Below are 15,306 nucleotides of genomic sequence, written 5' to 3' on the forward strand. Positions count from 1 at the left end.
CTCCAGTTGTAAAAATCACATAATAACCTCATGCATGCAGAATTACATAAGCGTCTGTATGTGCATGAGGTTGTCTCACGTTGTGTTGTCGAGCAGAGGACTGTAGCACAGCGGTGAGTAGGCTGTTGGGAAAGGTGAAGCCGGACAACCAGAACAAGTTGGGGGGCTGCATCGTCTCTGCCCAGCGTGCAAACTGATCGACTCGCTGGCAAAGATCCCTGGTCCAAGCTGCCAGAGGCTTCAGTGAGGGGTATGCCTAGTGGATAGAGAGAGGGAGAGAAACAGAGACATTGCAAATCTGCAGTCATTTCATGCTTCCAGCTGTTGGCAGCCGCTCATAATGGGAACAGTTCAGTACAGTGCAGTTGCACTGAGCGTTGATGGCCTGTACGTCTACCATCTTACCAGCACACAAAAAACGATGCAGGAAAATGTGTGTGAGAACTGTGTGAAAATTCACAAGTAAAGCGTGAACATAGTTAAAATATATACACCTCCATTTGATTATTGTTGCCTTTATTGTACTCAGTCAAGACTGAAGAAAATGTGGGTGAGAGAAGGGAAAATAGCACACAGGTCTACATTTAGAATCAAACGGGGAACATTGTGGTTATGTGGCATGTGTTTGAACAATTATGCGACTAAGATACAATGTTTACTTAGTTTGGTTGATTTGATTTTGCTTAAGGAAGATTTATTGGAATCTATTAACACTAAACCAGAGCATATTAGCGATTATGAGGGAAGGTGTTCAATGAGCAGTGCTCCAAAGGTTATCTAGTTTTGCTATCTTACACACAAAAGTACAACACATTAGGGAATGAACTGTTGGCTTGTTGCTGTAATTACTTTCATTAGTGCATTCACTCATTACTTTTTTAAGTAATCGATTAACAATTGGGGGCTGCAAGGTGGCTCGGTGGGTAGCACCGTTGCCTCGCAGCAAGAAGGACACCCGGGATCTTTCTGTGTGGAGTTTGCATGTTCTCCCCAGTTCTCTCCGGGTTCTCCGGCTTCCTCCCACAGTCCAAACACATGTTGAGGTTAATTGGTGATTCTAAATTGTCTGTAGGTGTGAATGTGAGTGTGCTTGGTTGTCTGTCTCTAAGTGTAGCCCAGCAATAGACTGGCGACCTGTCCAGGGTGTCCCCTGTCTTCGCCCTGAGTCAGCTGGGATAGACTCCAGCCCCCCCCGCGACCCTAGTGAGGATTAAGCGGTGTACAGATAATGGATGGATGGATGGATAGATTAACAATTGCATCTAAAATACATCAAAAATACTGACGGATGCCTGTTACATCTTTACAAAGTCCAAAGCTAAAATGTAATACACAAAGGCATTTAATGTATAAAGACATGTAACAGACCAAATGAATTAAATAATTACAAGATACATTTTCTTTCAGTCAACCAATCGATTCATAAGTTACACTTGAGGTACTGAGAGGAACTGCTGGAAAAGTTCCCTATAGTTTTGGACAGCGATCTGAAGCCCTTCAGTGAAAGGTAACTGACTCCTGAGGATGTTCCGCCTGTCGTTCAAAATATGTCTTGAGTTCTAACTGACTGAGAGTCTAGGAGTCTCAGATTTATATGCTCACCCGCAAATCACATGACTCATGGCCTGTTAACAACCCAAGACTCACATACTTTGGGATGTGAACACTTGTGAAACTGCTGGGCGAGGGATGGCTCGAGGTGGCAATTGTGGTAAAGCTGTCTGGTGACGGATCTCAAAACTGCCTGATAAGTACCTGATAAGTGGTGTCACTGACCCGCTCCTCTGTTTACAGCTGGCTATTCCAGTTTAAAATAGACGGGTTCCCCAACTCCCCTCTCAAATCATCTGTCTTCTCTGTCCAGAATGTGAATGCTCTCCTGTGTTGAGCCATATGCTTTTGGAGCTGATATTTAGTCTCCTCTCGGTCTGTGCACTCCTCGCTGTATTGGACTGCATATACAACCTTTCACAGTTGGGGTTTGGGTGTTTTAACCTCAGGGTGAACTAGTTTTTGTCTCTGTGTTGCTGGGTCTGAAGTGCACCAGGAGGTTGTGTTTGGAGAAGTTTCTTAGACAAAACAGTTACATATGGAATGACAATGTTGTTCCACCTGTTCTTTTCTTCTCTGTTTGACATCGTGCTGTTTTTTTTTTTTTCTTTTTCTGAGTAATGAAGGCCCAGTTGGGATAGCCACAGATTTAAGGTGCTTTCTTAATATATTTGTGCTCCTCTTTTGGTAGGGACATTCTCAGAAACTGGACAGCTTATGTTCAAGTGGTCAGCGGGAGCCAGTAGCTACTGGTTAGTATATATATGTTTCCAGTAAACTTCAATGTTGAGGTTTTCGCCGTCTTCAGTGTACACGGGAAAATTCCAAGAGATAAGTGAAAATACAAAATGCAGATCACATCACATGTCACAGTTGCAAAAGTAAAGCCTATGCATTTTGTCCCATTACATAATAATTGCTTGCAAACAGTATACAAATAAGAAACCAATATTAATCAGACTCAGCTATTTGCCTTGTGAAACAGAGAATCTTGGCCTCCATTAAATGGTTTTAGTTGTACTAGTTGTCAAGCTGCTATATAAACTTCATCACAGATCAGACAGACCAAACTTTTGAAGGTGAATTCTTATAGATTCCTAGAGTCAAACTGGTTGTTCTGATTTCTGTGTTCAGATTTCACTCTTTTTTCTACCTCAGGGATACTGTTAAAATGAAACCAGTTATATATGTACATTTACTTTTCAGTTGTCTTCCAGACCCTCACATTCAGACACAAGCTCGATGCTTGCGCAATGTCAACTAAAGGCCTGGAAAGACACCAAAATATTTATGTAACTTTTATTGGCTGTATAAATTTCATTGATTTATTTCAAATCCTTCTACAGGCACAGATACACATATACTATACAGTTCTCACATGGAAACACACACACACACACACACACACACACACACACACACACACACTCAGAGCCTTGTGTGGAAACCAGATACAAAATGGCCAGAGACAGAGAGGCAGGCAAGCCAAAATTAAAGCCATGCGTCTGTGAGCTCAGAGCTAATGACAGGCTGCTATGCCAAGGAGGGGTGGAGAAGAGAGGGATGAAGGGATGGAGGGATAAATAAGCAGGACTGAGAATCTATGAGGGCTGCAAGGTGGTGCAGTTGGTAGCACTGTTGCCTCGCAGCAAGAAGGTCGCTGGTTCGTGTCCCGGTGGGGGCACCGGGATCCTTCTGCGTGGAGTTTGCATGTTCTCCCCGTGCAGCGTGGGTTCTCTTCGGGTTCTCCGGCTTCCTCCCACACAGTCCAAAAACATGTTGAGGTTGACTGGTGATTCTAAATTGTCCGTAGGTGTGAGTGCGAGTGTCCTTGGTTGTCTGTCTATAAGTGTAGCCCTGTGATAGACTGGTGACCTGTCCAGGGTGTCCCCTGTCACCTGGGATAGGCTCCAGCCCCCCCGTGACCCTAGTGAGGATTAAGCGGTGTATATATAATGGATGGATGGATGAGAATCTATGAGGGGCTGTTGTCGCTATTTGGATCAGATGAGGCATGAAGACATAGAGAGAAAGAAGAGAGGAGAATGAAGGCAATACTAAAACATATTTTAAAAAAATGAGATATAGACAGAGGGAGATGAAGTTGACTTAAAGTACACACAGAAAAAGAACAGGACATAGCAAATTTGAAAAGGTTTGAGATAAATAAAACCCAAAAACAGAAAGAAAAAAAAAGAGCTGTCATGTTTACAAGTGGTCAGTAGAACATATGCTCAGCTGGAGGCACTAGCTCTAATAGCTATCCAATAGTCCAATAAAAGGAAATAGATACACACATGCACACACACATACAGTACATCGAGCAGTAATAAGCTGCTGGCTAGAGGACAATGAGCTCAGGGTCTTTTTAGGAAAGTGGAGTAGGCCTTGGAAGGTTTACTTTGCTTATTACACTATGATTAGTCCACAGACACTGGCTTTGTTCAGGCACTGAGGACCAAGGTATGCTCCACCTGATGAACAGCCATGCACAAACACACACCCACATACATACACATGCACAGCACTTAATGAGGACAGAATCAGACACTTGAATATAAACAGAAGTGCCCTGAGTGACCCCTCCTCAGTGAACACAGACACTGACACACACACACACAAACACACGCACGCGCACGCACACACACACTCCACTGACTCATATGCTGCACTCACACAAAGACACGCACACACACCCAAACTCACTTGTAAGCCAGAATCTTTTCAAGCCCCTTGACCCAGACTGACAGCACCCTGTGTTCTCTCCCCACTGTAAAGAGAGGTCCAGTGATAATGAAGCCGGAATGGAGCGTTCGGACAGAATCACAGCTGGAATACTGCCAGAGCGCCATCAGTGTGTGTGTGTTTGTGTGTCTGCGGTTGGGCAGACCAGAACAAGTGTGTCTGTGTATCCAGGCAGAGTGATGGATAAATACACCTTTAATAACAGACCAGCGAGTGAGCACAGACACAGGCCTGCAGCCGTTTTACTGGCCCAAGGAAGAACAATAGATCGGTGTCGATCACATCACATTCACAAAGATCGATAACCAAGACTCTGGACTGGACATCAGAGTGATCCCTGTTTAGTGGCAGCACACCATAGTAACCTATTGTAGCTGTTGCAGAGAGAGACACTTAGATGTAAATGAAGTCTGAATATGGAATGGAAAAATAAACACAGCAGTCTGTCAGCGCTGAAACATTATCTGTGACCCTCAAACAGAAATACTCGGTCAGAACTTGATCATACAGTACAGGAGGGCCAAGCCAATAAAGGCTGCATTTGTTTCACTGTTTACCTTGGACCTCGCACACTTTGTTATGTTTTTCAAAGCATTCTTTTATCATTTTAATCCCGACTCAGCACGGTCTTTTCTGTCTTGTATTATTCATGTCCACTCAATTCTCCACTGAGCAGCTATCTCAATATTATTGATCTTAGCAGCACTTCTTCCTTCTAGTCTGTGTCTGCCAACTTTATGAAGTAAGACACAAAGAAGGTAGCAGGTGTAGCCTCTCAGAGAGTCTCCTCTATCATACTGCAAGTGCATCAGCCAGGCAGTACAAGAATTTGTGCTTCACACTTATAATATGTGTAAGTACATCTATATGTTATAAGAAGTGAGAAGCTGAAGATTACCCATCAAGCAGCAGAGAGAAGATAACCAGGAGATGAAAATTAGAGCAGTAAAGCATACTAATGGTTTTTGATGTGACCTCAAAAGAACTCTTCAAAGGAAGATTGTGTGAATAATTGTGGGTGCTCTGTGTGTTCGTACCTTCTCCCACAGCGGTGGTACACGGGCATCATAGATGCAGTTGAAGGTTTCCTCCATGCTGGGTGACATCACCACAAAGCCTTTGATCCCCTTCTCCAGCTCCACCAGGGATGAGCTACAGACACAATCATATACAGTTACAGCAACAAGTGACAACAGTGGCTACATGGGCAATGAACTCTGATTCATTGCAAAATTTTGCAGTATAATCAATGTTTATCCATCAGTTCTTCCCAGTATATTGAAACAACAAGTTTCCCACAGACTGTGGGAGGAAGCCAGAGAACCCTGAGAGAACCGGGGAGAACATGCAAACTCCACGCAGAAAGATCCCGGGCGTCCTAACTGGGACGCGAACCGGGAATGTTTTCGCTGGGAGGCAACAGTGCTAACCACTGAGCCATCTTGCAGTCCTATTTGTCAAACCATTTATCTTTAACAATGTTTGGGTGTCAACATGTTAAAAAAAAAAAATGTATGTAATAATTGTAATGTATTGGTATGTAATAATTGAGCAACAGGGTGATTTTGGTTTACTTCATGGTAGGATTACTGCCCATAAATGTCAAACTGCTGACACAGCGACACAGATGTGTCTCTTTGGCTTATTGTCACAGTAATGTAATATGATGGCACTGAGGCTCCTGATGATGAGGAATTCCTTTTCGTACCATTCATTTTGGTTTACTAGTTGTCCATCGATAAGAAATGACAGCAGGCTATGTGCAAGATAAGGCAGCATAACCATGAAATATCTCATTCTACACTGTGAAATGTTTGTGTATGTGTAGATGCTAATTCTAGGGTCTCAAAAAGTTTAAAAGAATAAATTATTTAAGTGCCTGGATGCAAGCAACCCTTAGTATGTAATGGTGACAAAAGAACAACGCATGCATTTCAGGCATACAGCACTGTCTGTGCAAGATCCAAATCCAAATTAACTTTAATTTCCTCCTCTTTTAATCTCTGTTATTATCTCTATTCAGGATGGTACACAGCCTGCTGCAGTAACAGGAGGAGAGTAAGTAAGGAGGAAGTAGCAGGAGAGAAAGCCCTTACGTGAGCAGCACCACCCTGAATTGCTAATTATTCGCTGATGAGGAATTGTAATTGTTCTGCTGCGAATCTGCTGAATGTTAGTCAGATGTGCGTTAGTGTCACATTACACTTACATTCCTACCTTATTTGAGACAGTAGTTACACGCATAAAGGTACCCCACAAACAAGACACATGGCCAGAGGAAATGCTGACAGACACACACAGAGTTCATACGTGATGGTGTTCAGCAAAGAGTTGTATCTCTGGATCTCTTGCAGCAAGACCACATCGAGAGGTGTAGGGTTTTCCTGGAGGAGGGACCTGGTGCCTTCGTAGTCAATCGGTGCTGGGATCTTCTTACGAACATCTGTCAACAGCTCTAATACCTAAAAACACAGATTAAATGTTGTACAAAAGCAGATGTGACTCACACAGGCTTTTGTTCTTAACAGTAAAATATACGCAAACACACACAGAGACACACACACACACACTCCAGAAAAAAACAATTATACTCTAGCAACCACAAGAATTAAGAAAAAGGAGTTGGAAAATAAGATTGCCTTATCAGTTGGACAGATTAGATGTATTTAGTTGCACTATTACATTATCACAGACTTTAAAGCGCGAAGACAAACTATTACTTAAAGGAATGAGAGGCAATGTTCCATCAGATTAAAAAAAAAAAAAAAAAGAAAGAAAAATCTGGCTTTACCCAAAAGAAAACTATGTATGAGCCTGACAACATTTACAGGTGATAAAATATAATGAAATCAATCAATATGTGTACAATGGCACAGCATGTGGGAGCTATGTTTTAAAAAATGTAATTTAGTATTTAAATAAATGCTCTGACCTTTGTTTTGTACTAACAAAGCACTTTATCAACAACTAAAAGCACATTTTGATTTACAACAGTAAGTATAAAGTTCTAACAGCAACATAAAGATTCAGTTAGAAACATCCCAAAGCATCCTTTAAGGCATGTCCTAAAACTTTACAGGGCCACATTCTCCATCAAACACTGATTCCTGGATCTGTATCATATTACGCTGATGACTGTTAGCCAGTGTTATGTAACCATATGGCTGTTTCAGCATTGCGGGGGAAAATAATCTATCAAATATGGCTGGTTGGCTTCATGAAGAGAGCGTTTTTTAGCTGCAACTATTAACTGGTCTGTCACAAAAATAAAGAGAGAGGAAGGTTTTCAAATCGCATTGACCGAACCACATGCATTTTATAAATCACAGATCATTTGTGGCACTTTGTACATAGTGGTAGGAAATAAAGCCTAGCATATAATTACGTGTTTTTTTGGAAGTAAGTGAAATGTTTAACACACATAAGCTCCATCTAAACAAGGAGGATGGAAACCAAACTTCAAACTACGGGATACTGGAAAGACAACAAATACACTTGTGGGTCATAATAAGATGCTTATTGTTTTTGTCACCAGGTTTTCCCTTGACTTCCATGCCAACAGTTTCCAGTATGTATGTATTTGAAAGACAAGCTGCGTTGACAGATAACCTGCTCAAACATGAAAATCATTTAGTTGCGGATGAATGCAGAACTAAGTGAAAAAAAATTTTCCTAATTGATTTTCCAGAAAATGTATCACCATACCAATGTTGTGATATAAAATTACATGTACTGTGCCAGAGAATTTTATAAATAACACCCAGTCCTAAAGTGAGTGAAACTTCATCCATGTGCCAGACTACTTTGCAGCAGCTGCTAGTGAATCATATATCAGCACCCCAACTACCCATAATGGTGAGCGAAATGAAAACAACCCCAAATGCCACAAACAGACAAAAACAAAAACGGCATCACGCACTAGGTCATAAAGCAAACCACCATGTAGTTGTAAAAAACATGTTCTTTCAGCAGCTTGTTTTAATTTCTTTTCTAATTCATCACTATGTCAGTGTTAGTTCTATGTCGTGATGATAACAGGCCTTCAGCTTTTAAAAGAAAAAAGAGAGAAAGCTGACACAGGTTGAATTTCATTAGATGTCTGTAAGGTTTTTAATCAAGTCAACTATAAAAACTGTTCCTAAAAATGAAATTAGAGGATTAACTAAATATATTCTTGGTGTAGCGGTATGCCTAACAGACCATGCAGACATGGTGCTGAGCTGCCGAGAAGGATATTACAGTATATATGTTCTTGTTTGAGTTTACTGTTTCTGAGCACATGTTCCCAACATGGTGCAGACTGCAGCCTCAAATTAAAGCTCACAAAGAGTGATGGTAATATGATTTTAAGGGGACAAAACTTTTTTCCCAAATTCATCTATATGTACTCTATAATAGAGATGAATATAGGGTCCAGTATGCTGCTTAACTATGATGCATGGTCGTACTCACCACATTATGGTAAAATACTAGTCTGCCCTCCCATTTTACTACCTTGCCTCAGCCTCACCTTATCTTCTCTACTGGGCCTGCCCCCCGAGGTGGGGCTGGAGACCTGGGGCTGCAGGGAGAGCAGGGTGTCAAACAGCGTCCTGGTCTCAGCGATCTGACTTGCAATGTCGGCATTGGTGTGCTGCCCAAACACCTCAGGGTGCTCCGTGGGTGGCAGCACGTTGATATAGCTCATGTACAAGGATGGGGGGCCGTCGCGGGGGATGTGGTAGGAGGCTGAGCATGATAATCTGACAGATAAAAAGGGTTGACAGAACAAAAAGTGAGTGATATTTGAGGTTATTTATGAACACCGATGTATAGTAACTCAACAAAAGCAAAAAAACATACTTGAACATTATATTTTGGACACAGTTTATCTGCATATTTATGACTATGAACAGTGAACAGAGCACATTGGAAGTTGTCTATGAACATACTTGATATTACCCCATCGGTACACCTAGTAACATACAAAGCTATAACTGTAGAATCTAACCTGTCAGAAAATACACTGCATCTTTATTTCACTTGTTTCATTGTCATCTGCACACTGCTTTAATGGCAAACAGCTATTTAAGACTTTCAGAATACAACATTAGAGCTATCATTCTCACAATTTCTATTCCTTGCCAATGTAAAGGCCCATGACCCAGTTTCTCTTTACAGATTGTTTTCCTCTCATCTAATGTAATTCGGTGTATTGATGCATGTGTAGCATCACAAAACCATTACAATACAAAAATGCAAATATATACTTAAGTGTTCGTGTATTGATGGTATAAAAATGAATGTTCTGTTCGGCAGCTGCATGAAGTGGTTGTCATTGTATTGCACTGTCCTTTACCACAATCGCAAACAGCTACCAGAGAATTCCTATAGTCAGAGACAATGGAGTGCTAGAAAGTGTATTCTATAAATTTCAGAGATTTCCCCTTGAATTTTTTGAGAGCAGTTTGTTTAAAGTGAAGGATTTGCGCAAGTTACAAAACAAATTAAAAAAAAAAAAAAAAAGTCTAAGAGTTCACGGCAATGTTCATGTTCAGCGTTAAGTGGCAATATCGTGACTGTCCTCTTGGTGGTGCTGGCACTCTGCGGCTAGAAAAGTGCTCCAGCAAGTCCTTGTCTGCAGTTGGCGTCCACCACAGGAAAAAAAAGTCTTTGAGCTGACAACATGAATTTGAAGACTACAATATATGAATGTAAGAAACTTCTACAGGACATGCTTTTTCGTTTGAAAACCTAAAATATTAGCAGCATATTTTTGAATTTCTAAAGCTTACACTCCTAGAAGTGTAGTACAACGTGGCAAAAAAAAAAAAAAATGTGGGTCACAGTGTCTCACTTGAAGAGAGGCTCGTTTACAGCAGCGTCACAGAAGTAGTCGTTGATGTATGTGGTTAGAAGACGTCTGTCCCAGTCGTCTGTCACATGACCACCATAGTTGACCCCAGCGATGAGGTACTTCAGTGCATCCCAGGGAATCTCTTCATATTCATTGAGGTACAGACTCAGCAGACTCTCGCTCACCTAGGGAGGCATCAGGACGAGGATCTTAAAAGACTGGCTTTGAAATGCAAGGCAACACACCAAGGGCAAGTAAAAATTCTCCGCCACAGAAAGCAGACAGAAGCGGCAAAGACAGAATGGAGAGGGAGAAATGTTAACAAATGCAAGAACTGGGATTCAGCCTCATGCATTAGAGCTATACTTGTGATGTGATAGCTGTGTCACTTGTGTTTTGTTGCACTTGACTGCTGATTGTTTGTGATGTTGTTGTTTTCTGGCACTACGGAGCACTGAGCTGTTAGGATACTAAACCAAACTAACTAGGTTGTCATTATTCATTGGTCTAAATGGCAGGGTATAATATTGCTTCTCTGACTGTAATTTAAAGCAGAATACAGTCAGAGAAAACAGCAACCATGTGTAAATTTCAATCAATAAATCATTTCTAGCACATAGCCAGCCATAAAATCATAATCTTCACTACATGCTTTCTAACAGTTTTTACTGATTCTTTCTGTATCAGATGATGAACTGACCTCAAAGTCTGAATCATTGAAGCCATAAACAATGTTCCAACCCATCTGCAGAAACTTCTTCCTTTCCAACAGGATGCTGTGGAAAAAGCAGAGGGAGAAGAGGAGCTTCCTGTAGAATACGGGTCTTGAGCAGCAGTTAAACTGAGCCTCAGTCACCAGCTGGTACAGACGCTTCATGTTGGCTTTAACTCCCTGAAGACGACATGGTGGGCAGTGTTAACACTATGAAGGGTGTTACATGTAGGATGTACGTCTTACTCTAAAATATTGGTAGGCAAATAAAATGCAATTTTAAAAACAAAACAAAACAAAAAAAACTACAAAGAAGATTTGCTTTGGCACATGCACCTTTGGTGGCTCAGTGGTCATCTTGATGCCAGCCTGCAGGATGCTAATGGGAAATTCGGGATGTGGCGAAGAGCTGAGCCAGAGTCTGAAGTTCTTGTGGGGCTTCTGCACCTGTAGCTGCTTAATCAACTTGTCCAGCTCCGGCATCCATGAGAGAGAGAGGTGGCAGTTGGCAAGGAACACCCAATGACCTGGGAAGGAATAAAAAGCACTGAGATAAGCTGATATAACTTTGGATGTCCAGTTGCATTTCAGATATATTTATTGTGTCCATTAAAGGGAGGAAATCCATGATAAAAGCACATGTGACAGTTAAAACTAAAATAAATCGTTGTTGGATGAAAAGCATCACTATGCAACACAATCTATTTGAGAGAAAAGAGCAGAAACAAAGGGAGGGCAGTTGGTGTAGTACCGCTCTTTACGCCCTCCTCTATCATGCTCTTGGCAATGGGAGCCTGTCCCTGGCCCAGAGAGAGAGCATAGAAGTGCTTGCTCATGCCAGAGGCCTCAGCCAGTTGCAGCAGGGCACCTGTAGGGTCCACTCCAGGAGACAGAACAAAGATCAGAGGAGTACTGCTGGTGGATTCCTCCACAACCTGGGGAGAAAACAGACAGAGTTAAGAAATGTAACTTGCTTGACATATAATAATGGCCCTGTGATGGGATTGTGTGACATCCTAAGTTTTTTAATGAGCTACAATCAAATGGAATTAAACAGATTATATTATGACAGGGGCTGCAAGATGGATCAGTGGTTAGCACTGTTGCCTCGCAGCAAGAGAGTCGCCCGTTCGCGTCCCGGTGAAGGCACCTGAGATCTTTCTGTGTGGAGTTTGCATGTTCTCCCCCTACAGCGTGGGTTCTCTCCGGGTTCTCCGGCTTGTTCCCACACAGTCCAAAAATATGTTGAGGTTAACTAGTGATTCTAAATTGTCCGTAGGTGTGAATGTGAGTGTGCTTGGTTGTCTGTCTCTAAGTGTAGCCCTGTGATAGACTGGCGACCTGTCCAGGGTGTCCCCTGCCTTCGCCCTAAGTCAGCTGGGATAGGCTCCAGGCCCCCTGTGACCCTAGTGAGGATTAAGTGGTGTATAGATGATGGATGGATGGATGGATGGATGGATGGATGGATGGATGGATGGATGGATATTGTGACAGATTCCCGTCATTAAAATTTACACTTTTAAAATTAAAAGTCAAGATGGAAGAAGCAACAGTGATTAACAGCAGACACTCACAGCCTTCATGTCGAGAACAGGCGGCTCCACAAAGCGAGCGCCCAGGTGCTTAGCAATGAAGGAGGCAACACAGAAAGAAACACGGTCCTGACGTAGAGAGCGTACTATGAGCATCTTCTGGAATGGATTACAGTTCGTCTGCCAGTAACCTAGAAGAGAAAAACAGAGACTGAGGGTAAAGCTGGAGAATCCAAGGGCCATAGAGGGCAGTTTGGAAATGAGGAGGGGAGATGTAAGATTACCACGACGTGGATTATTAAGAGCTGAATATAAACAAAGTGAAAAGAGTAGTAAATAAAGCAAATAATGAGGGGGGAAAGCTGAGAGAAATATAGGCAAACCTCAGCAGCCCAGGTGAGGGCTGAGGCAAACTAGGCTGAGGCAAACTCTGTCCGCTATTATATTCAAATAGAGCCACAGTTTGTCAAATCATATCTACACGAGTGTAATAAACCAATTGAAGACATCCAGATACACACATATACAAACTCTCATGCACTTTTGCTCTTTTCTTTCTCTTCCAATAATAAATAACCAATTAAGTTAGAAAAATCAGAGAAGAGGACACACATTCATCAATGTATAGACAGCAGAAGAATGTTTTCCAAATCAAAATGAAGTTAAAAGTACTGATATGTTGTTCGAAACTGCCACAATGTAATACTTAAGCAAAAGCCGTGCTTCACAGCGGCATGAACAAGCTGCCTTTCTTGCACAGCAATACACCCAGCCTCTCAAGAGAGTACACTTCAGTTTCATTGTTCTTTGTGATTGAAATTTCCTTCAGTAATACAGTAACAAAGAAAAAGAAAAACCTGCCTCCTACAACACATACAGACCTGGTAGTGAGGCATTCTCTGGCTCTAAGTTGGTGAACCAAAGGTTCCAGAATCGAGAGTGCTGTTCAAAGGACTTCACGATGCCACAGAAGTTAGGCAACTTATTCAGCTCTGTGATGTTGTCCCAGCAAGAGTCTGCCAACCAGCTGGTACACGGGTTAGTCATCTGACCCTGTTTATCAAGTACCTAGAAAAACAACCATTAATTAATCACCAGTCAAACTTTCTCTTTGTAAGTATATCAATACACAGACCAAACATCCCACACATCTGTCATGCAGTATTAGGCCTGTCTCTGGGATATGAGAAAGTTATCACTTATGTAGAAAGGTTATTGATAATGTTCCAAGCTTTTGAAAATAAAAAAACTTTGTCCTGTTGGAATACCTTAAACTGAACAAGGCAAAAACGAGATGTATGTGTATGTTCTGTATTTCTTACAAGTCCTCCTCTGAGAAAGAAGTTGTACTCATCCATGTTGAGTTGGCCAGCCACCCCCAGGATTTTGGCACACATCTGGAAGCTGAAGAGCAGCTTGTGAACCTCAAACAGACTCCGACACGTGTACCTGCAGAAGACAACACACAAAATTAAGGAAAAATGCTGAGTTAACTACAATAACTGTACGGAATAAAGTGTAAATTCCTGATTAGTTGTATCAAAAAACGTACAATTCATATGTGATTTATTGATATTATTAAGTTATGGCATAACATCTGTATCAAAAACAAAGACATGTATAGATCTATCAGTCTACTGAAAATGTAGATATATACTATACCTTCCATTTTGAAATCTCAGTAATATACCATATGTAAACCAGTGTAAACCCTCACAACCGCTTTGTCACTTTTTAATAAGTGGAAGTGTTCATCTGTAGAAGGTACAGAAAAAGGCTTCTCTTAGTACACCTTAGCTTACCTGTACACTGCATATGTGTGGTAGTAATTTAGGTTAGCAATCCTTTCCTCCAGAATCTGGCTGGGCTTGCTCTTTTCGATACTGTGGTTGAAGAGGTTAATGTAGGAATCCAGAGAGAACTGGTACATGGGGTCAATGTGGCTCATGTCGTTTAGAATGAAGAAGAGAACGGAGGCTCGTTGGGCACATGAGCGGTACGCCTGTTTAAGAAAGAACATTTTAGCCCTTTAAGTTGTATGTTATTTCTTTCTCAGATTCACAATTGTAAATGACAGTGTAAAGCAGCCTCATGACATTGAGTCAGTAGAGCCTGATGCTCGTGAACCTGTTCTAAAAATTCTTAATTCTTATCTATCTAATCGTGTTTGTTATCATTTAAAACCATTTGTTTCAAATTAATAACGAAGAGCTATTACAAATGGATTCAATCTATCATAAGACCCAGTGAAAAGCAGTACATCTCATTTGCCCTTTCATCCCGCCACCCTACCTCTCTCGCAGAGTCGATCTTCAGCTCAGTCTGTTCACTGCTCTCCAGCTGCTCTGACACTTCATTGGCTGTCACTTTTGATGTCTGCAGGGTGTTTACCAGCTGCACATCATCTAGTAGTGAGCCAGTTGCCTCATTTAACAGTCTGGTAGGGAAGACAACCAATAATAACAACAACAACAACAACAACAACAACAAAAACTCTATAAAGATAAATCCAACAGCACACTGCCTACTAAGTGTAACCGACAAAGAAGACCACAAATGCAGAAGGCTGACATACATTGAAAATATAAATGTATACCTGTTTGTGAATTTATTCAATAATAATAATAATAATAATAATAATAATAATAAATCATATTTCCAAAAACATTTAAAATATTTGGAATGCCAACCCTGCACTCAATCCAGGGTTAAAAGTGTTGCGCATTCTTCTGTGAAAATCTTAACATTCGGAGGAAAAAAAGAAAACTGAGACTTTAAATCGATTTGGGTTTCAGCCAAGCACCACTTGGAAAAAATAACTTCTCAGAGGACTTCCTAACAAAAGAATGCTATCAGCTTTAAATGACAGAACATTAAGCCTGACTTTCGTCACGAGTTCCTTGCTCTTGCTACTATCACTACTGCAACTT

At 41.4% G+C, this 15,306-nt stretch overlaps 1 protein-coding gene across 1 annotated transcript in view; it reads right to left on the reverse strand.

Moving 5' to 3' along the window:
* dnah2 (dynein, axonemal, heavy chain 2) overlaps positions 1–15,306 on the reverse strand; it is a 73,790-nt gene that overhangs the window by 1,816 nt on the left and 56,668 nt on the right. Inside the window, 13 exon segments of the mRNA XM_008287673.1 lie at positions 80–256; positions 5,334–5,448; positions 6,607–6,758; positions 8,807–9,038; positions 10,133–10,317; positions 10,833–11,024; positions 11,181–11,371; positions 11,596–11,779; positions 12,419–12,567; positions 13,258–13,444; positions 13,699–13,825; positions 14,179–14,378; positions 14,669–14,813. Of these exon segments, the coding sequence (XP_008285895.1) occupies positions 80–256; positions 5,334–5,448; positions 6,607–6,758; positions 8,807–9,038; positions 10,133–10,317; positions 10,833–11,024; positions 11,181–11,371; positions 11,596–11,779; positions 12,419–12,567; positions 13,258–13,444; positions 13,699–13,825; positions 14,179–14,378; positions 14,669–14,813 (2,236 nt within the window).

Source organism: Stegastes partitus, unplaced genomic scaffold (assembly GCF_000690725.1).
Source record: "Stegastes partitus isolate 25-593 unplaced genomic scaffold, Stegastes_partitus-1.0.2 Scaffold512, whole genome shotgun sequence".
Taxonomy (NCBI): Eukaryota; Metazoa; Chordata; class Actinopteri; family Pomacentridae; genus Stegastes; species Stegastes partitus.